We start from the raw sequence: 20,926 nt of genomic DNA, 5'->3' as shown, positions 1-20,926 counted from the left end.
GCAGCTGTGATTCAAGCGTTGTTCCAGGTCATGGGGACACAACAGCGAGCAAGCTAGACAAACTCCCTGTTCCTTATGAGATTACCTTCTACAGAGACAGAAAGACAAGTAGTAATAGTAAATAATTAGAGATTGTGTTTAGTGATATGAAAGAAGAGGGCAAGAAGGGCATAGAGTGTGGGAACGGGATGATGGCCTCTTTTATTTAAGGCAGTCAGGAAAAACCTTTGAGGAGATGATGTTTGATCAGGGAGCCAAAGGAGAAGAAAGCCAACTGTATGATGATCTAGCAGATGTGCCTTCCAGGCACAGGAACAGCAGGTATAAAGGTCCTGAGGCAGGACAGCTTGACCTGGTTGAGCAGCAAGAAGAGCTGGGGGTGGACTGCAGAATGCCAGAGAGGAAGGACAACAAATGGGGATGCAGAGTTTGGCCAGGCCATCATGGACTATAGTTAGGGGTTTGGATTTATACTGAGAAGGTTTTGGCTTTTTAAACAGACTAATGACTTGGTCTCATTTATGTTTTAAAGTAACTACTCTTGTTCTGTGTGGAGAAGAGATCAGAGTGGGGCAAGAATAGAATCAGCTGGACTGGTTAGGAAACTTGGGATCTTCCAGGCAAGAGAAATCAATGGCACCTGGTCTAGTCCTAGAAATCCTATTATGGCTCTGGTCCTCTTCACAACTGTGTCCCAGGCCTTCCATCCACAGAGTTCTGGGACCCACAGAAGCACTCAGGTGGGCCAGATGAAGGAGAGGAGCAAGTCTACCTTGTTGCAGATGATGAGCCTCCCTGAGTGGATGCCACAGGGCAGCGCTGGCTGGGGATTATTTCCTAAGTGTCCACAAAGCCCAGGTGGAGGTCACCAAAGGCAGCCCAATGGAGCTGTTTCCCCCAGAGAGTGAACAAGTAGCTGCCATACACAGACTTGTAGTTGGTATTGGCCATGTTGACCACAGAGTGCAGAGTTCCCAGGCCAACAGTGCAACCACAGCTGCCCAGATCCCTGCCAGTCACCAGATAAGGACAAATGGAGTGAAGGTGGCAATGTGGGCACCCAGCCTCAGAGCTACCATGGTGTGGAGGCCTTTGGCCAGGTTTTCCAGCTTCTGGGCCACGGAGTGCAGGGAAGCCACTGGTGTGTGGAGGGAGTTTAGGGGCTATGTGCCCACTAATGCAGCATTGTGCCCTGAATGGTCTCCATGGTCATCAGGGGCCCTGTCTGATATGTGGAGTGAAGATCCAATAGCTTCAGGGCTGTAGGGAGGAGAAGGAAGGGGCAGATGGGGTTATTAAGAACTATGTACTTTCAACTCGTATGAATAAAAAGTCCAGTCCTGACTTACTTTCCAGAACATGACCCTCTGCCCATGACTCAGGTCTGCTCATCTAGAGCAACACATCTCTGGCCACACTGATTGTCTACAGGATGGACAGGTCACCTAAACTAATCCAGGCTTGGCCAATCTTCAGGGTTTTGCTGGAGCTGATGGAAAAAAGTCTAGTTCTTTCCTGAAAAACTACATGGAGATGAATGGAAGTGTTGAGTCACTATATTTACATATATCACCATGTCTACACCTGAAACCAATACTACACTGTGTATGTTAGCTAACTGTAATTTAAATATAAACTTAAAAAACTGACTTGAGGGCGGCCCCGGGTGGCCCAGCGGTTTAGCTCCCGCCTTTGGCCCAGGGCCTGATCCTGGAGACCTGGAATCGAGTCCCACATCGGGCTCCCTGCATGGAGCCTGCTTTCTCTCTCTGCCGTGTCTCTCCCTGCCTCTCTCTCTCTCTCTCTCTCTCTCTCCCGTGTCTCTCATGAATAAATAAATAAAATCTTAAAAAAAAACAACAACAACAACAACAAAAACCTGATGTGAGGGATCCCTGGGTGGCGCAGCGGTTTAGCGCCTGCCTTTGGCCCAGGGTGCGATCCTGGAGACCGAGGATCGAGTCCCACGTCGGGCTCCTGGTGCATGGAGCCTGGTTCTCCCTCTGCCTGTGTCTCTGCCTCTCTCTCTCTCTCTCTGTGCGAGTATCATAAATAAATAAAAATTAAAAAAAAAACAAAAAACCTGATGTGAGAGGATAGGTTATATGCCACCTTGTGAGAAGAGCCCATGGGCGCTGGGGCCAAGCAGGAGGCTGAGGCTAAGGCTGACCAGTAGGGGGCAGAAAAGAGCAGTGAGAGAAACAGACCCCATGGCAGACAAGTTTGAGCTAGGAAAACCAGATCCACCCCTGCATACCTCAGTCACCTAATCACCCCCTTTGCTGTCTGAGCTACTCTGCATTTCCAGTCCCAACAAGAGGAGTCCTGGGTGGATACAAACACTGGTGGAAATGACTCATTAGGAGGCGGCGTGAACCCAGGGAAAGCAGTGTTAAAGGGTGGGCACAGAGTGATAGTACTCTTCAGAAAAGTGTCTCAGCTTGCCTTTTGTGTAAACTCTTGGGAAAACCTGACCCCTATGATTAGATACTTCTACTCACAAATATTCAGGGGCTCCATCCACACTACCGGCAGAATAACCCAAACTTTCTCTCCCAGCCCTGTCTAAGATAAACTCTGCTCCAGGTTGGCTGGACTGCCTGCTGCCTGCCCAACTCATGGCCTCCTCCCTCTCCCCCTCCTCCTCTTCATCACCCCGCTTTGATCCTGCTCTCTTCCCTCTTCTGTAGGGTCCCAACCATTCAGGCTCAACTCAGCTCATCTCCCACAGAAAAACCTCCTCTGAATTTTCCAGCCCTACTTTAAACTCTTGTAATGCGTTCTCTGTTATTCACTTAGCATTAGATATGGCTGGTGTTGGTGATCTCTTTGGAAATGTCCTCTTCCCACTGTGCCCTTTGAGAGGGCAGGAAGTAAGAAAAAATGCTTATCTGAATGCTCCAGAGCTTGGTGTTTTGTCTGTAAATGCCATGTAATAAATGCATGCTATTTTCTGATTTTTCTGGGCATCTGTTATCTGTGACCCAGCTCTGACTTCTTGCCCAGGACTTCAGTGTCTGTCCCTGCTCTTCCTCTGGAGAGGCTCCAGTGTCTCGTCCAAACTGCAAACACAGGGGTACCACTCAGAGCCTCCCCTGTTCCCCTTTTCCTATAGGAGGCTCTGGGTGTCTTGCCAGAGGGCTTTGGGGCCGGGATCCCAGGGTGGTATGAGAGTTGATGGATCAAAGCTGTAGAAGGGAGAAAAACTTAAGACTAAGTAACAAGCTCCCCAAAGCAAAGCCTCAGTAACCAGCTTGTCTGAGGACAAAGAAGCTAGGATGGCACCAAAGGGCCTGACCCGACCAGCTCATCTCGGGGTTTGTCCTGTGATGGGGACAGAAGGCTGGAAGTGTCTTCAGGAAGCTGGAAGTGTCCCTCCTGACGATGAAGCCTTCAGTGACCTGGATCTGGAGCAAATCCTGGAAGATGTTGGAAAAGAGCCAGAGCAGCTGGAGGAGCCGCAGTGTGGAGACGACCCCGGGGAGTTCACTTTGGCCTTCTTCGAGGAATAGCTTAGCTGTGTGCTCCTGCCTCCCTGCTGCTCTCTCACCCCCTTCCCTGTGAGCAGCAGAGAAAGCCCCTCAGAGGGTCCCTGAGAAGCTGCTACATGTGGGGTTTGTTGATCGGCCACAGTCACAGCTGTGCAGTTTATGTGTTAATAAACAGGTTACTGCTTTAAGTAGTTTGTCTCTAACTACATGCTCTCCTTTGGCTTCCCTCCCTCTGCTCCGCTCCCTGTGGCGCATCCCTGTTTCTGTGGGAGGCCTGCACAGTAAAGGAATCTGGGAAGGCAGGGACACCCGAGTTCTGGGAGGAGGCTGTCAAGATGGGCAGGTCTGGGTTCAGACCCGGGCTCAGCCTTAATAGGTGTGCGGCTTTGAGAAAAGCACTAACTTATAGATCTCTTCACGCCTCAGGTGATTGTGACCAGTCCAGGGTCAGGTGGTTGGAGATGCTTAAATGAGGTTGTGCACTTCCCACGGTACATGCTGGTTCTGATGGTAGAGGAAGTAGAATGGGTAGATGGGGAGCAGACCCTGGCTTCTGGGCTGGCTACTAGCATTTGGGGTTTATTGTTCCCTGCCTGGAGGCAGTCCCGGAACTCCAGTGCTGGAGGAGGGATCTGGGGTGGGAGCTGTTTATTATAGTTCATTTTTGGCAAGAGGCAAAAGACAGAAGTTGAAGGTGCTATCAGTTTTTTCCTTAGATGCTTTTGGGTAAATTCAACGGGTTCTTTTATTCTTGTGGGCAGGGCTGGGAAGGTGGAGAGGGCACTGGAGCAGATGGCTCTGTTTCTCTGCAGTCCTTGGTGGCCTTCCACACCCCCTGACTTCTGAGTCTTCTGTGTCTGGCCAGAGTTGTTATCAGAAGCTGTGACCCGCTCTGCAGCTTAGCCTAAGGAGGTCATCCTTCAATCCCACCCATTAGGCCTTTAGGATAGAGTATAGGGTCTCCTCCTGGGGGCTCATCTTGGAAAGGGGGGGATGTGCTACTGGTGAGGAGGAACTGGAGAGGGTAAGGGAGGCATAGAGGATGCCGCCATTATCCTGGGCTTCGTCCTGGTGGAGAAGGCAGAAGGGGGTGAGACAGCGGAAGGGAAGCTGCCCCCAGCTTAGGAAGTAATCCCACACCTAGGTGCTCCACACCTAAGTGACCACAGTCCCTCTCTTCCCTCCATCCCACCTTCTCCAAACTTCTCTAGATTCCTTAAAGCTCTAGCTTGAGCTGCTTACCTTGGGGTTCAGTTTGGGGTCTTTGTTTTCCAAGAAAAAAATCAAGGCGTATGGGGGTCAGGTGGCGTGGTGGCCAAGGTAGAGAAATGGGCAGAGGCCTCCAGCAGTGAGGTCATCTGCTGAGTCAGGACCAGGGTCAGGCAGGAGGGATTGGTGGGGCACGTGTTTGAGCAGGGAGTGTATGGGGAAGGTCAGGCCAAGATGGACAGCAGGGAGTGATGGTGTTAAGAACTTACTTTAAATCCCAATGTTCTCATACTTCTCCTCAGTATTTTGGAGGGATCCCCTGTATAGGAAGAAGAAGGTGGGAAGTGTGTTAAGAGGCTGTGCAGAAGAGAGTTCAAACCTGTGTGGGGCTGGTTCTCTGTGTGGGGCCTCTGTGACCCCCTGACAGTCTCAGATGAGCTATGGTTTGAGACTCTCAGGAGGTCTCCCGGAAGGTTGAGAGTCAGTTTGCAGTGTAGCCAGTAGAGATCCCGAGGGCCCATTGAAGGCGGATGGTCCTGGAGAAGCAGACTTCTTGGAAGAGCCATGGAAAGGGTGAAGTCCTGTCTGCTGCGCAGTATTGGTACAGACTGGAGAATGAACACCAGCTCCACCCATCTCAGGTCTTATGGTGGGTTCCCAGGTGAGAAGGGGACGGGGGAGTTGGAGAGAAGGAAAGAAGTTGAGATGGACTGGAGAGAAGAGGAGGTGGGAGGGTAAAGAGGAAGAAACCTCCAGAGAGAGGGAGGGAACGAGGGAGGCTAGGAGCTGAGGAGGGAAGTGGCTCAGAAAAGAGACGCACACTGGATATTTGCAAATGACGTATCAGATAAAGGGCTAGTTTCCAAGATCTATAAAGAACTTATTAAACTTAACATCAAAGAAACAAACAATCCAATCATGAAATGGGCAAAAGACATGCACAGAAATCTCACAGAGGAAGACATAGACATGGCCAACATGCACATGAGAAAATGCTCCACATCACTTGCCATCAGGGAAATACAAATCAAAACCACAATGAGATACCACCTCACACCAGTCAGAATGGGGAAAATTAACAAGGCAAGAAACCACAAATGTTGGAGAGGATGCGGAGAAAAGGGAACCCTCTTACACTGTTGGTGGGAATGTGAGCTGGTGCAGCCACTCTGGAAAACTGTGTGGAGGTTCCTCAAAGAGTTAAAAATAGACCTGCCCTACGACCCAGCAATTGCACTGCTGGGGATTTACCCCAAAGATTCAGATGCAATGAAACGCCGGGACACCTGCACCCCGATGTTTCTAGCAGCAATGGCCACAATAGCCAAACTGTGGAAGGAGCCTCGGTGTCCATCGAAAGATGAATGGATAAAGAAGATGTGGTTTATGTATACAATGGAATATTACTCAGCCATTAGGAACGACAAGTACCCACCATTTGCTTCAACGTGGATGGAACTGGAGGGTATTATGCTGAGTGAAGTAAGTCAGTCGGTGAAGGACAAACATTATATGTTCTCATTCATTTGGGGAATATAAATAATAGTGAAAGGGAATAGAGGGGAAGGGAGAAGAAATGTGTGGGAAATATCAGAAAGGGAGACAGAACATAGAGACTCCTAACTCTGGGAAACGAACTAGGGGTGGTGGAAGGGGAGGTGGGCAGGGGGTGGGGGTGAATGGGTGTCGGGCACTGAGGGGGGCACTTGAGGGGATGAGCACTGGGTGTTATGCTGTATGTTGGCAAAGTGAACACCAATAAAAAATAAATTTATTATAAAAAATACTAAATATGATATGAAATAAAAGATATTAAGACAAAAAAGTAATAAAAAAATAAAAATAGATCTGCCCTATGACCCAGCAATTGCACTTCTGGGGATTTACCCCAAAGATTCAGATGCAATGAAATGCCAGGACACCTACACCCCGATGTTTCTAGCAGCAATGTCCACAATAGCCAAACTGTGGAAGGAGCCTCGGTGTCCATCGAAAGATGAATGGATAAAGAAGATGTGGTTTATGTATACAATGGAATATTCCTCAGCCATTAGAAACGACAAATACCCACCATTTGCTTTGACGTGGTTGGAACTGGAGGGTATTATGCTGAGTAAAGTAAGTCAATCGAGAAGGACAAACATTATATGGTCTCATTCATTTGGGGAATGTAAAAAATAGTGAAAGGGAATAAAGGGGAAGGGAGAAAAAATGTGTGGGAAATATCAGAAAGGGAGACGGAACATGAAAGACTCCTAACTCTGGGAAATGAACTAGGGGTGGTGGAAGGGGAGGTAGGCGGGGGTGGGGGGAGTGGGGGTGACTGGGTGACAGGCACTGAGGTGTGGGCACTTGACGGGATGATCACTGGGTGTTATTCTATATGTTGGAAAATTGAACACCAATAAAAAATACATTTATATAAAAAAAAAGTATATGTAAAAAAAAAAAAAAGAGACGCCCACTGGGAAAGGAGGAGGAGAGCAGTGACAGGTGCCCTGTGCTTTTCCCATGAGGAACTTCCTGTTTCCCAAGAGGACAAGCTCTCACCTGGCTACGGTTCTGGCTGTAGTCTGTAGACCTGTAGAGGAACAGCAGCGTGTCAGGGTGCCATCCATGGAGGGCATCTCTCCTCCCTGCCTTCCTGCTCTGTGTGCTCTGAGACCAACCCCTAGACCAACCCCGAGAGAGACCAGGGCAGTGGAGCAGCTCTGTTGGACCCACCTGGGACTCAGAGTGACACCTGCTGGCACCCTGAGGCTGCTCAACCCTGTCCTCTGGTGTCCTCAACACCAAATCAGGAGAACAGCTCTTACCTGCACCTATTCTCTCTCTGTCTCTGTCTGTCTGTCTGTCTTTCTCTTTGTCAACTTTGCCTTTGTTTCCTTCCCCCTTCCTTGACTTCCCCAAGCATCCCTCAACCTTGCTCCTTCCACTGCTGAGGCCCTGCCCACCGATCCCTCTCCTTCCACCCTTGTCTCAGACTCACTGAACCCTCCTGCCCTGACACACTGGCTTTTTGTGATTTCCTGAGCGGCAGCTGTTTCTCTCCTGCTTTGTGAACCTCATGGCTGGGGCCTGGGTCTGCACTGTAGCCTGTTCCTCCCCACCCTCCCCCACTGAATCCCACCAGTCTCCCCACCGCCCTCTCCCCTCCTCATCCTCCTGTGTCTCTCTGCAGCATTTCCCAAGGACTGGCCCCTGGTTCACAGACATCCCCTCCACCACCCACCACCATCCCAGGAGGTCCCTATCATCCACGGAGACAACCCTCTGAACACATGGGACTCCATGTCCCCCAAACTCCACGGACTTCCACTCTGCCATACCCTGGACTTTTTTTTTTTTTTAAATCTCTGGGACTGAGAACTCCAAAAGATCAGCATCATCTTTATGCTACAACTTTGTTTCCTTCCAGCTTTTTCTTACCATCATCCTGCTTGCTATACCTGTGCTTTGACTCCCTGCCCCTGAACTCTTGCCCCTTAATAAGCCACTTTCTTTCAGACTATCCAAGCTCCCTGCTGACCCTCTACTGTCCACTTCTGCCCTCTTACTAGCTCCTTGACCTTCCATGTTCCCCTGTCCTTAGGCCACACTTAGCTGACACATCTCTCATTCTGGATGTGGCCTATGGCAGGGAATGCCATTTGCTTACCCAATATCCATTCATTTCTTCTTCCTTAGTTAGAGAACCTTGACTTTGTTTTGGGTGGCAGTGTGCTCCCCTGCTGATAGATGTGGACATCTGATGACATCCTAGCCAATAGGATTCAAGGGGAAGTTGTGGGTAGGATTTTCAGGAAGATTCTTTAAAAGGAGGACGGACAGATGCAGCATGGTTTTTTGTCTCTTCTTCCTCCCTCCTGTTTCCTGCCTAGATTCAGAAATAATGGCTGGAGTCTGAGCAGCCATCTTGGACCAGGAGGCAACCTTCAGGATAGAAGCCAGTAGTCAGGGCAGTGAGCAGGATGATAGAAGCTGGAGTGCCTGAGGACAGTGGCCTCTGCTGTCTGCCTCCTCATCCTTTTATATGAGGGGAAACAAGAAACTCTGTCTTGTTCAAGCTCTGTTACTTTTAGCCTCTGACACCAGCAGGTGAACATAACTTCTAACCAACAGATTCTAGAAGTTTCTAAAGCTGCATGGTTGAATACTGCTGGGGGAAATATGATCCTGTGCAGCGATGCTTTTACAGAGTTCTTAAATTCCACCTTCCATTTCCTCAGTGACTATCACATCTCTTCAACTCTGACCCTCATCCTCACTCTAGAGACAACCACTCTAGAGTGGTTTTTCCTCTGCGGAATGAAAAACTGTTTGTATAGGATTGAGTTTATCAATATTTTTATTCACGGCTTTCAGGTTTTATGTCATACTTAGGGAGGTCATGTCCACTCCATGGTTATGAGATGGTCTCACATGCTTTCTTCTAGTACTGGGATTATTTTCCCCCTTCATTTAACTCTTTGATTGATCTCCATGGAATTATTTTGGTGCAAATTATGAAATAACATTAGTTTCTCAAATGGCTGCTCAACTGTTCCGGCACCATGTATTGAATGACTCACCTTCCCATTGGTGAGACATGCTACTTTCTAGCCTACTGAACTCTCATCTATATTTGGGTCTGTTTTCCTTCTGTCTGTATTTGGGGTATTTTCTTTGGGTCCACTGGTTTATCTGTGTATGACTATGATGGTATCAAATTGTTTTAATTATTGCAGCTTAATAATTATAAGTGCTAATGCTCATCATATAGTCCTTATTCTGTGCCAGGATCTATTCTCAATGTATTACATTTAATTGTCATGACAAACCCCAGAGTAAGTACTATTATTATTCTCATTTTAGAATGAGATGAGTGAGCTGAGGCACAGAGTCATACTACCATGGCACCAGAGTTTACTCTGCCAGGATTTGACTGCAGGCAGTCCAGATTCTATGCTCTTCACCTCTGTGCTTTAATATCTGTTAGGGCTAATCTCCTCTCATTGAAAATTTTCTTGGAGGAATTTCAGATCGTTACTGGAGGGTGTTGGGGTGTGACTAATTAATGCGTCTAGCCCTGTCCTCTGTTTTAGCTATAGATGCATATATACAAATTTCTGATGAACAAGTCTAGTCAGGTGCCACACAGGCAACTCTAACCTATCCCAAACTAAAGAACCATCATTCTCCCCCAAACATGGCCTTTGACCTCCTGTGTTCTCTAATTTGCTTGATGGTTTCACCGTGGACTCATTCACCCAAGTTCTTCCCACTCCCTCAGCTCTACACCAATCTAATCACCAAGTCTTACTGGTTTTCCCTTGTTGGCTGTTCCAGGGTCTGGCTCTCTCCCTCCATCCACTGCATTAGACTGGCCCCACCTGCCCACCTCCCACCCCTGCACCGCAGACTGATGTGTCTGCAAGGTAAAGCTGAGATTGCCATTTCCCTGCTTCATGTTGCCTCTGGAATCAGAAGCTCCTGGGTGTGACTTACAAGGTTCTCTTCTCCCATCTCCAGCCTCCACAGCACTGAGCTACTTAGAGTTCCCACACCGATTTCCTGTGCCTGCATAGTCAGTGACCTCTTCACCACACTCACCATCTGCCTGGGTAATTCGCTTATATTCTTTGAGACTTTTGCAGGGTCGCTTCCTATGGGAAGTCCTCCCTGATTACCCTCCTTTCTTCCATCTTACCACAGCTCTTTCCATATGAGGCAGTCACTCCCTCCACCACGGAGTTCCTTGAAAGCAGGACCTATGCTTTATTTACATTTATCATCTCCAATTACAAGCCAGACCTTGGGAAATAGTCCCTCAACCAGTGCTTGCTGAGCCGAGCCAACTTCCTGTCCCTCTGCTCTTTTCTTACTCTTCCCAGAAACCTTCTCCTCCCCATGAACCAAAAGATAAAGATTGATGAGAAATGTTTAAATCAAGATGCAAAAACTAGAAAATGATCAGATCAGTGGAGAGAGATTGGTCTGGAGCAGTGGTTCTAGAAGTTGATCACACAGATATCACTTGAGTAGACCTTTAAAAAATGCAGATTCCCAAACCCAGACCTCAAGCCCAGGTGGGATCTGTATTTTTTAAATGCAGAATAACCTAGGGTCATTCTGATGTAGGTGCTTCTGAGAAACAATTGGGAAGGTTGGGGGGTGGGGTGGCCCAGAACCACTTACCTTTGCTTGTCTTCCACCTAAGGTAGAGTGTCAGTCCCAAAATTACAGTTTTGAGCACAGCAATGGTCAGTGCCACCTTGACCACAGCTTCCACACTCAAGGGTAAAGACACTGAGGTCCTATTCCCCTCCAAGACACTGAGTCCAGTGGTGGTGGTGACAGTGCTGGTGGGGCCCTTGGTGGTTGTCTTGGGAGCTGAGAAGACACGAGAATTTAGCAGATTCTCCCCTATAGGACTGGAGGTTTCTGGATGAAACTGTCATATCTTGTTTCCTAGTTTGGGGAATATTGGGGATGAGGAGTAACTCTCTGAGGCTCTCACACAGGGAGACGGTAATGAATCCACATCATCCAGCCTAAATCCTGACTCTACTTCTGATCAGTGGTGTTACTTCAGAACCTCATTTCAAAAAAAAAAAAAAAAGAACCTCATTTCATTGCTGACAAATACGGATCACTAAATCACAGGAAGAAAAGATGTTTCTTACTGTGGTAAAATATAGGTAACAACATTGACCACTTTAACCATATGTAAGTATACAGTTAAGTGGCATTGCAATTATTCATGCTGTTGTACAACCATCACCACTATCCTTCTGTAGAACCTTTTCATTTTCCCAAACTGAAACTGTCCCCATTCAGCAGTCACTACCTACCCCCTCACCTCCTCCCGCCAAGCCACTAGCACCCACTGTTCTACGGAGGCTGCTTTTATTTTTTTATTTTTTTAAAGATATTATTTATTTGAGAGAGAGAGTAAGAGAGAGACAGAGCACAAGCAGGGGTAGGGGCAGAGGGAGAGGGAAAAGCAGACTCCCCACTGAGCAGGGAGCCTGACACTGGGCTTGATCACAGGGGCTTGATCCCAGGGGCTTGATCCCAGGACCCTAGGATCACGACCTGAGCTGAAGGCAGATGCTTAACTGACTGAGCTATCCAGGTGTCCAGAGAGGTTGCTTTTATTTTATTTATTTACTTATTTTAAATATTTTATTTATTTATTTATGAAAAACATACACACACACAGAGGCACAGACAGAGGGAGAAGCAGGCTCCATGCAGGGAGCCCGACGTGGGACTCGATTCCGGGTCTCCAGGACCATGCCCTGGGCCAAAGGCGGTGCTAAACCACTGAGCCACCCTGGCTGCCCCAGGGGCTGCTTTTAGACAGCAGGCTTAAGCAATGGAAACTTGATCAAGGCACAAGAGCCACAGCACCTTGCTGGCTGAACACCGACAGGCCCATCAGGGGACCCACCTCAGAATATCCACAGGCCCAAACTGACCAAAGGGCTACTTACTACTAGGCACAGTTACCAAAGAAAGGAAAATACTCTACATCCTCCTCACCTTACCCCTTTAAAAACAGCCCTGCAGGGCACCTGGGGGGCTCAGTGGTTGAGCCCTTGCCTTCTGCTCAGGTTGTGATCCTGAGGTTCTGGGATAGAGTCCTACATCAGGCTCCCCACAGGGAGCCTGCTTCTCCCTCTGCCTATGTCTCTGCCTCTCTCTCTGTCTCTCATGAGTAAATAAATAAAATCTTTAAATAAATAAATAAATAAATAAATAAATAAATAAAATAGCCCCCAACCACTGCCTCCTTGCAGAAAGCCTCTCCTGTGCTATCTTGCCCTCTCCTTCCTTGTGATGTATTCAATAAACTTCTAACTTCTTTGTTCTGCCTCTGGGGAATTCTTTGGCCAAGGGTGCCACGGACTTCCACTGGATCATAGCCCCACATCTGGGGGCTCCTCCATCCAATCAGGACAGATACCACATGTTCTACTCTGTCTCTATGAATTTGACTGCTCTAGGGACCTCTTATAAATGCAATCAAGTAGGATTGTCCTTTTTCAGGATTGTTCCAATATATGGGAAAACATCTGTAAAGTATGTCTAGTGTATATCAAAATGTATTTTTAAGGTTAAATTAATATTTAAGTCCTACAAACAGATTATACCTTCTTTTAATGGATCATGAAAAAATTGATCAAATACTCAGCCACAAGAAAAAATCCTATCTGCATAAAATCTTCAGGTTAGTGTGGACCAAACTTACTGTCCACTCTTATTGCAAAGGAATAATGAAAAGTGTAAATACCATCCCTTATTTGAGACTTTAAAAGTTTTAAGCTTAATCAAAGAAAAATATATATGCTGTCATGCCAGATAAAATTAAAATGATATTAATGCACATTAAACACTACAGTATTAAACACTTTATTTTTTTAAGGATTTTATGTATTTATTCATGAGACAGAGAGAGAGAGAGGAAGAGACATAGGCGGAGGAAGAAGGAGGCTCCCTTCCAGGGATCCTGATGCAGGACTTGATCCCAGGACCCTGGGATCACAACCTGAGCCAAAGACAGATGCTCAACCACTAAGCCAGCCAGGCACCCCAACTGTTTCATTATTTTAAATATGAAGAAGTGATTAAATGAATAAAATAGTTTCCAAAGACAAAGTACCAAACACAGAGAGAGCTGGCCTTAAGGAAATTCAGATGAAAAATGTAATGAAAGCCTATGTAGGAGTAAATTTATGGGAAACAGGATAGTATGAGGTGTCATGAATGCGGGCAGTGGTTATTTAGGGAAAAAACAGACAAGGAAACAGATGACATTCTTGCAAACCTAACAATGAAAAATTATTGAAATCATGAGTTAGTCTATGCTCCACTATAGGTTGATACATCTCAAAGCCTCTGGGAAGTAGATGATTTTTATGAAACAAAAATGTTAAAAATAAGTTTAAGAAATAATAAACTCATGGGTAGAAAGAAGAAGTTGAGAACACTATTAACTCCTTTTTTATAAAGATTCTATACTCAGGAGGTTTTATGGGTAAAGTCCTGTAAAAAGTCAAGGAATAGATAATTCCCAAACAGAAGGTTTCAGAACATAGAGAAATATAGAACGCTATGCAAATCTTAATCACTCATAAAAGGAGAACCCTAATACTAATCTTCATAAATTATTTTATTTTATTATTTACTTACTTCGTTAGGGAGAAGGGAGGAGGGGCAGAAAGAGAAGGAGAGAGAGAATCTTTTTTTTTTTTTTTAATTTTTTTTTTTTAAATTTTTATTTATTTATGATAGTCACAGAGAGAGAGAGAGGCAGAGACACAGGCAGAGGGAGAAGCAGGCTCCATGCACCGGGAGCCCGACGTGGGATTCGATCCCGGGTCTCCAGGATCGCGCCCTGGGCCAAAGGCAGGCGCCAAACCGCTGCGCCACCCAGGGATCCCGAGAGAGAGAATCTTAAGCAGACTCCAGGCTCAGTGAGAAGCCCTAGTCAGGGCTTGATTTCACTACCTTGAGATCATGATCTGAGCCAAAAATCAAGAGTAGGTGGCTTAACTGTCTGAGCAACTCAGACACCTCCTAATCTCCACAACTTAAAAAAATGCAGATGAAAATAAGAGGCCATTGGGGGTTTCATCTGCTTGTTTGTTTTTACTGATCCCAGTGGAGGGACAGACCCAGTATTGGCCCTACAAAAATACAGATAGGTTGGCATTGCATTTCAGAATATCTATCAATATGCAAAATACCCTGCATGTCCTTTGACCCAGTGTTTATAGTGCCAGGAATTTATTCTATGGAAATTCTGGGCAAGTCTTCAAAGGCCTGTGTTTAAGGGTGTTCTTTGCAGCTTTCTGATGTGGCAACAACCACACTTATTTGTTATTTTTTAAATTTACATTAAAATTTTTTAAACATAAATTAAATTTGCCAACATATAACACCCAAGTGCTCCTCACATCACGTGCCCTCCTTAAAGCCCGTCACCCAGTTGAATGTCTTTAAATAGGAGACTAAGTAGATTATGATACATTACTGCAATGGGACCCCATGCAGCTCTTTTTAAAAAGGCATAACTATATATTTACTGAAATCGAACAATACTTCAGAATTAACTTGTTTGCTTTTTCTTGTGTGTTCTTTCCACACTCAGGTGCAACTGGTATTGTTGTGGGCATTTTGGTTTTGTTTTCTGTTTTAGCTGTTGTTCCTCAGTGACTAGATTAGCACCTGACATGTAGTAGGTATTCAATCAATATTTGTTGAATGAATGAATGGAAGAACTATCTCTTAGAATTTCAAGGCATTCAATCAACCATTGTCTTCCAGCTTTCTCTGTTGCCATGGAGACTGCCAAAGCCATTCTGATTCCCAAAGCTCCTGTGGCCTGTTTCTTTCCTCCTTGGAAATTTGTTGGATCTTCTTTTTATCCTTGGCGTTTTGAAATGATGTGCCCCAAATATAGCTCTTCTTAAATTTTTATCCATTTCTTGGGGCTCCTTTGTTCTGGAAAGTTTCTAGAGTTATTTGGTCCATGGCCTTCTCTCTTCTCTGTTTCTGGAACTCCTATTATTCCGAGGCTGGAGCTCTTGGACCAATCCTCACAACAGAAGTTTACTCTCTCATAGTCCTGGAGGCCAGAGGTCAGAGAGCAAGGTGTTACTGGGGGTGTGGGGGGGTGCTCTGGGGGAGAGAAACTGCCTTCTCTTTTGTGGCAAGTCTCCCTCTGACTCTCTCTTAGAAGGAGGCTCACATTTGCTTTTAGGGTCCACTTAGCAAATCCCAGATGACCTCCTCACCTTGGAAGTCCCCACTGAGTCACATCTGTTACCATGTAAGGTAACATTCCCAGGTTCTGGGGACTGGGAAATGGACACAGCTTTGCAGGGGCCACTATCCAACCCGCTACAGCTTCCAGATCCATGACTCTTTGCCTACTGAGCCATTTTTGTCAAGTTGATCTTGCAATTCTTTTATTGGATTGCCATTATAGCTTAAATTCCCAAGAGCTCCTTGTTTGTTTGGAAAGCTCCCTCTGTTGCTCCATGCTTGTGCTTTCTTAACTTTCTGAAGATGGTAGTCATCTGAGTTTTTACTTTCCCTCCATTGTTTTGGTTTCTTCTAGATACTGCCTCTCAGCAAAACCCCTCATTTGTTTTGCTGTCTCATGGGGGAAGGAGTCCTTAAGTGTTTAATGGAATCATAGTTTAAAATAGCATCTCTAGTCTCAGGCATCCCAGGCACAGCAGAGGCGAGGGGTCAATCCTTAGAGCTGGGAGATTCCACAGGAGGTCAAGACCCCATATCCTTGCCCCATGGTGTCCAGTGTACAGAAAGCCACGCTGAGTGGAAGCTGTGTGTGTGGTCTGGGAAAAAGTGCTGGTCAGCTAGTGGGCTGTAGGATCTGTTAGGATTTCTAGATCCTTTTGGGGCCCATCAGATAGATTTTTCAGGGGAAGAATCTCCTGATTTCTTGCCCTTGATGGGGTGGAGGATATCAGTTGGGTTGTCAGAGTCTTGGAAGGCATCTAAGAGGGGTAAGGCATGTAGGGTCTCATAGTTCACCAAATCTCTAGTTTTTAGGACTGAACCCTTGCTCCCGGGTATGCCTGGGGTCCTGCTGCCAGAGTCCCTCTAGTCCATCCTTTCTGGAAAGCAAATCTCCAGTCTCTGCTGAGTGGAGAGGGAGCATAGAGGATTCCTTGCTTCTTAAGAGTCTCACTTGGTCCTCCAACTTTCTGATCCCCTTTCACCTCCACTGGCAAGGGTTCTGGGTCATCCTTCCTGAACCATCAAGGGGTATTGCAGTGTAAAAATTGCCTTTCTTCTGGATCTCCCTATTGCAGGCTTAATGCTAAGCTCCCCTGGTCTCCTAGGCCAGCTGCATTAGTCTGTGTGTTTCCAGCTTTCCAAATATCATTTTTGACACATGGCTCACATATTTTTTGTCCTTGTGGATTTTGTCTTAAAAATTCTCTTTGCTGGGCAGCCCTGAGGGCGCAGCGGTTTAGCGCTGCCTGCAGCCCAGGGCGTGATCCTGGAGACCCTCGATGGAGTCCCACGTCCGGCTCTCTGCATGGATCCTGCTTCTGTCCTCGCCTGTGTCTCTGCCTCTCTCTCTCTCTCTCTCTGAATAAATAAATAAAATCTTTAAAAAAATTATCTTTGCTGTCATTTTAGAAGAATTTGGTAGACAGGGGAGGTCAACATGCATATAACCTACCATTTGGCCATAATTTCTGCAATATTTTCTAGTGAAAATTATAAAAAACTAACATTCAAAAAATAATGTTGCAGGGGCGCCTGGGTGGCACAGTCAGTTAGGTGTTGGACTCTTGGTTTCAGCTCAGGGTATGATCTCAGGGGTTGTGGGATCAAACACCACGTTGGACTCTGTGTTCAATGCAGGAGTCTGCTTAGTACTCCCCCCCTCCTCTCTCTGGCCCTCCCCCTCCCCATGCTATCTTTCTCTAAGGTAAATAAATCTTAAAAAAATAATGTTGCATATTAATAATAAAAATAAAGAATTTAGAGAAAGGATCTTGTGAGATATTTATATGGTCTTTAGAAGAACACTTGCAAGGTTACTGAGGGGTGTAAAATAGAAGCCATTCCTGGGTGGGAAGATTGGACATTACACTGATTTCTGTTCTGTCAATTGTTTTATAGGTTTTTTTTTTTTAATTTTTATTTATTTATGATAGTCACAGAGAGAGAGAGGCAGAGACATAGGCAGAGGGAGAAGCAGGCTCCATCACTGGAAGCCCGATGTGGGATTCGATCCCGGGTCTCCAGGATCGCGCCCTGGGCCAAAGGCAGGCACCAAACCGCTGCGCCACCCAGGGATCCCTGTTTTATAGGTTTAATGCATTTTTTTTCTTTTGCAATTCTGATTTTTAAAAAACTCATAGGTGACGGATGCCTGGGTGAATCAGTTGGTTAAGCATCTGCCTTTGGCTCAGGTCATGATCCCAGGGTTCTGGGATCAAGTTCTGCCTCTTTTGCCTCTGACCCTACCCCGCTCGTGCACACACCTGTGCTCCCTCTCTCGCAAACAAATAAAATCTTAAAAAAATAAAAATTAAAAATACCCATAGGTATTTTCTTCAGAACTTGGCAAACTTATTCTAATATTTATGTGAAACAATAGGCCAAAGGAATAATAAGGTTTTTGAGGAAGCAACATGGTTCTGATGGACATAGTCTTATCAGCCACTGAAACACGACCAAGTCCATAAATGCAGTTGGGATTATTGATTCATTTCTTGGTAAAAAGATCAATTTGTGTATGATCTGTATGTAAAAAGAAAAAAAGAAAACACCTGTATGTAAAAAACATTATTATGCCAATCACAAACTTCTCAGTTCTATTTGCTGCAAACAGTCCTTTGGGGTGATGTTTTTACATGGTGGCACTTCACTTGTGTAAAACATTTCTTATTCTTACTTACCTGTATTTTTTTTTTTACAAAAGATCTCAGCATGATATCCAATTAATTGTATTAATTGAAAAAAATTAATTTATTAATGAAAAACTCATAGTGAATGTGTCTGAAACTGAGGAAGGAGAAAAGGACTAAGGAAGGAGGAAGAGGGCTCTGAGGAGAGGCAAAACCTCCCCATAAAGGCCATTTAAGGGAAAGTGGAGGAGGTGCCAGAAATGTAAATCTAAGGCTGTTTTGCCTTATTTAGGTTGTGAGCTACTTCCCATTTGCTTTAAAACCAGCACCAGGGTCGAATGGGGCAGCGGTTACCAGGTTGGGGACACGGAGGGTGTCCTTCCCGCCAGGAGCAGTGATGGGCTGTTTAGAATTGCCAGCAATAGTGGTTGTAAAAAGCAAACCTATGATTTTCAGTTATTAAGGAATTATCTACAGACAGTGCACCCCCAGGGTCTGCTCCTGTGAGGTGCCCTCTCCATACTGCTCTGGACACACACTTGGCTCAAGTTCCCACGGCCCACTAAGTAACAGGAAGATTTATTCACGTAACACATCCCATTATTCGGTAAAACATAGGTCAGGACAACAGTATGGTCAGGTCAGCTGGTGAGGCTGAGCAGCTACTGGCTAAGGGTGGAGGCTCTGGGGTTAAACTGGGTTCAAGTCCTGCCTGCACCACAACTGTGGCTTTGGGCAGCTGTTTAGGCTCTTTGAGCCTCAGTTTCCCTATCTGTCACAGGAAGACAACAGCAGTACCTACCGTTGTTGTGGATTGTGGGGAAGGTTAACTAGGGTGATGCATAGCAAGTCGCCAACCCAACACAGAGCACAGCAAGCGGGAGCTGCCATATTTCTGCAGCAGATGAGCCTCTCAGCAGCCAAGACAGACTGGAGGAGCCAGATTAGAGTGGACAGTGGGGACAGTAAGGCAGAGGAGGGGATGGGGCTGGGGCGGGGAGCTCATGGGCCAGGTTCCGAGGAGCAGAACAGGAGAAGGAAGTGGGGGGACTAGGAAAACAGGTAATGGGGTGTTGGTTGCCAGGGGACCAGGGCTCTCGGGTCATCATCGGGTACCTGCTATGTGCTGGACTGAGCCCATGGTGTGGTCAGACATGAGACTCCGGGCTGGTTGGGGCTGCAAATAGGGACACAGGACAGAGGGAAGGCAGCCCACATCCTGAAGAAGTTGACCTGGATGGCATGGAGTGAGGGTAGGAAGGCAGGGCTGAAGCCTCAGGTTGGAGCAGGAAGGGAGGGTAACTGGGGGGCCCAGGAGGTCCTGAGGCTGGGGGAGAGGGGGTGGAGCCTGGATCTGGAGGGGGCAGTAAGGGGGATTGGCAAGGAGGTCAGCCCAGTTTGGGGAGATGGAGGAGAAAGAGTAAAGTTGGCAGAGGCCTGGGGAGGAGGTGGGTGTGGGGAGAGGAGTTTTGAGAAGAGGCGAGCCGGTAGATTGGGGCCTGGGCCAGGCCTGGGGGGATGAAGGCAGCATGGCCTGTAAAAGCCCCAACAGGGTGGGCATGAGGCTGCTGGGGCAGCAGACTCACCGAGGTAGATGGTGAGTTTGGTCCCCAGGATGGACTGCACCGACTGCAAGCCAAATCTTTGTGTCTTCAATTGGACCCGGCAAAAATACATATTCTCATCCTCCTCCCGCAGGTTCAATATCTGCAGGAAGCCAGACTTCTGACCCTCTGGCAAGTTCAGGATGATCCGGTCCTTGTAATCCTCATGGACGAAATGCCTAGTACTGTTGTAGATGACCTCCCCATGGAAATGTGTCCGTCTCAAGGCTATACTCACTCTGGGATCCTTGGCTAATGCCCCACAGTAATAGAAGGTGAAATTGATGTGGACGGTGCCACCCTTGGGGGCGGAGAGGTGCTCTGGTTGGTCCATCCTAAAGTCCATTTTTGGATCACATCTTGCTGAGTTACCTGGAAAAGGGAGGAGAGGAGAGACTTTGAAGCCACTGAGAGAGATGAAGAAGATAACCCCAGCCCTTCTGTCACCCTCACCCACGGGCATTAGTGTGACAGATGGCAGGACTGGCCCTCTGGTCTGGGTGTCCCCCTCGCCAGGCTTAGAGTAGGGAGGAGGGTTGGGGCTGACCTAGCACTATGGGACCAGCCTGTTGCTTGTTGGGATTGGGAGGCCTGGCTAGCTACCCCAGCAGACCCTTTCTCCAGCTGCCCAGCCATTGCCCTGCCTGGGGACTCCCTGGGCCTCAGGGCAGAGCCACAGTGTCCTGGACACTCACCAGCCTGCAGAGTAGTCAGCAGCAGCAGCAGCAGCAGAGGCAGCAGCAAGGACAGACCCATTGCCTCACTCTCCTCCCAGGAGAGAAGACAAGCAGCTCTGTCCAGGCCAGAGGGGAGGCCCCAGGAGGTGTCTCCTTGGGGAATCAAGAGGCACCTGGAGAACGTGGATCAGTCTCCTTTAGAAGAGCAGGGGTGGGTGAATGTCTTCCCCTGATTCACCCGGCCTCAGAGTAACGAGTACTTCCTTTATCAATCTGGTTTCTTCTTTTCCTATATTGCAAAAGTGCTTCCTCGTGGTCAGTGCACAGAGAGCCATGACAGAGGCCCCCAGCCTCTACCTTCAGCTGAGGGTCATGGTTCTGACCTTGGCCATATGTGGCCTCTCCTCTTCCACCTTGACCTTGCTACTGCTAGCACCTCTACGTCTCCTTAGGAGTCAGTTTGACTGACTGTATCTCTAGCTCTCCTTTTCTTGGCTCTGGTGTCTTCTGGCCTCTGTCTGTCATCCCAGGTGAAGGAGTGGCAGCAGGACGAGGTCTGG

At 47.1% G+C, this 20,926-nt stretch overlaps 1 protein-coding gene across 11 annotated transcripts; it reads right to left on the bottom strand.

The window, feature by feature from the left end:
• Positions 1-176: 176 nt before the first annotated feature.
• Positions 177-20,926, bottom strand: LOC100686271 (paired immunoglobulin-like type 2 receptor alpha). 11 transcript variants are annotated; one of them, XR_005360570.1, is made up of 7 exons: positions 20,385-20,922; positions 19,672-20,061; positions 10,878-11,072; positions 8,359-8,633; positions 7,251-7,281; positions 4,970-5,019; positions 177-1,260 (listed from the first exon to the last, which is right to left on the bottom strand). XR_005360570.1 is itself a non-coding variant. In XM_038539331.1 (6 exons), the coding sequence occupies exons 1-5, from the start codon at positions 20,443-20,445 to the stop codon at positions 4,971-4,973; spliced, it is 726 nt and encodes a 241-aa protein (XP_038395259.1). In that variant the 5' UTR covers positions 20,446-20,921; the 3' UTR covers positions 177-1,260; position 4,970. The 11 variants fall into 11 exon arrangements, 10 of the variants coding, with proteins under 10 accessions (XP_038395259.1, XP_038395263.1, XP_038395256.1 ...); XM_038539331.1 differs by lacking the exon at positions 8,359-8,633 and having other exon boundaries at positions 20,385-20,921; XM_038539334.1 differs by lacking the exons at positions 177-1,260; positions 8,359-8,633 and adding an exon at positions 4,351-4,395 and having other exon boundaries at positions 20,385-20,921.

This window comes from Canis lupus, chromosome 6, assembly GCF_011100685.1.
Source record: "Canis lupus familiaris isolate Mischka breed German Shepherd chromosome 6, alternate assembly UU_Cfam_GSD_1.0, whole genome shotgun sequence".
In the NCBI taxonomy this organism is placed as follows: Eukaryota; Metazoa; Chordata; class Mammalia; order Carnivora; family Canidae; genus Canis; species Canis lupus.
The sequence above is the reverse complement of the archived record's forward strand: the minus strand, read 5'-3'. Positions and strand labels throughout refer to the sequence as shown.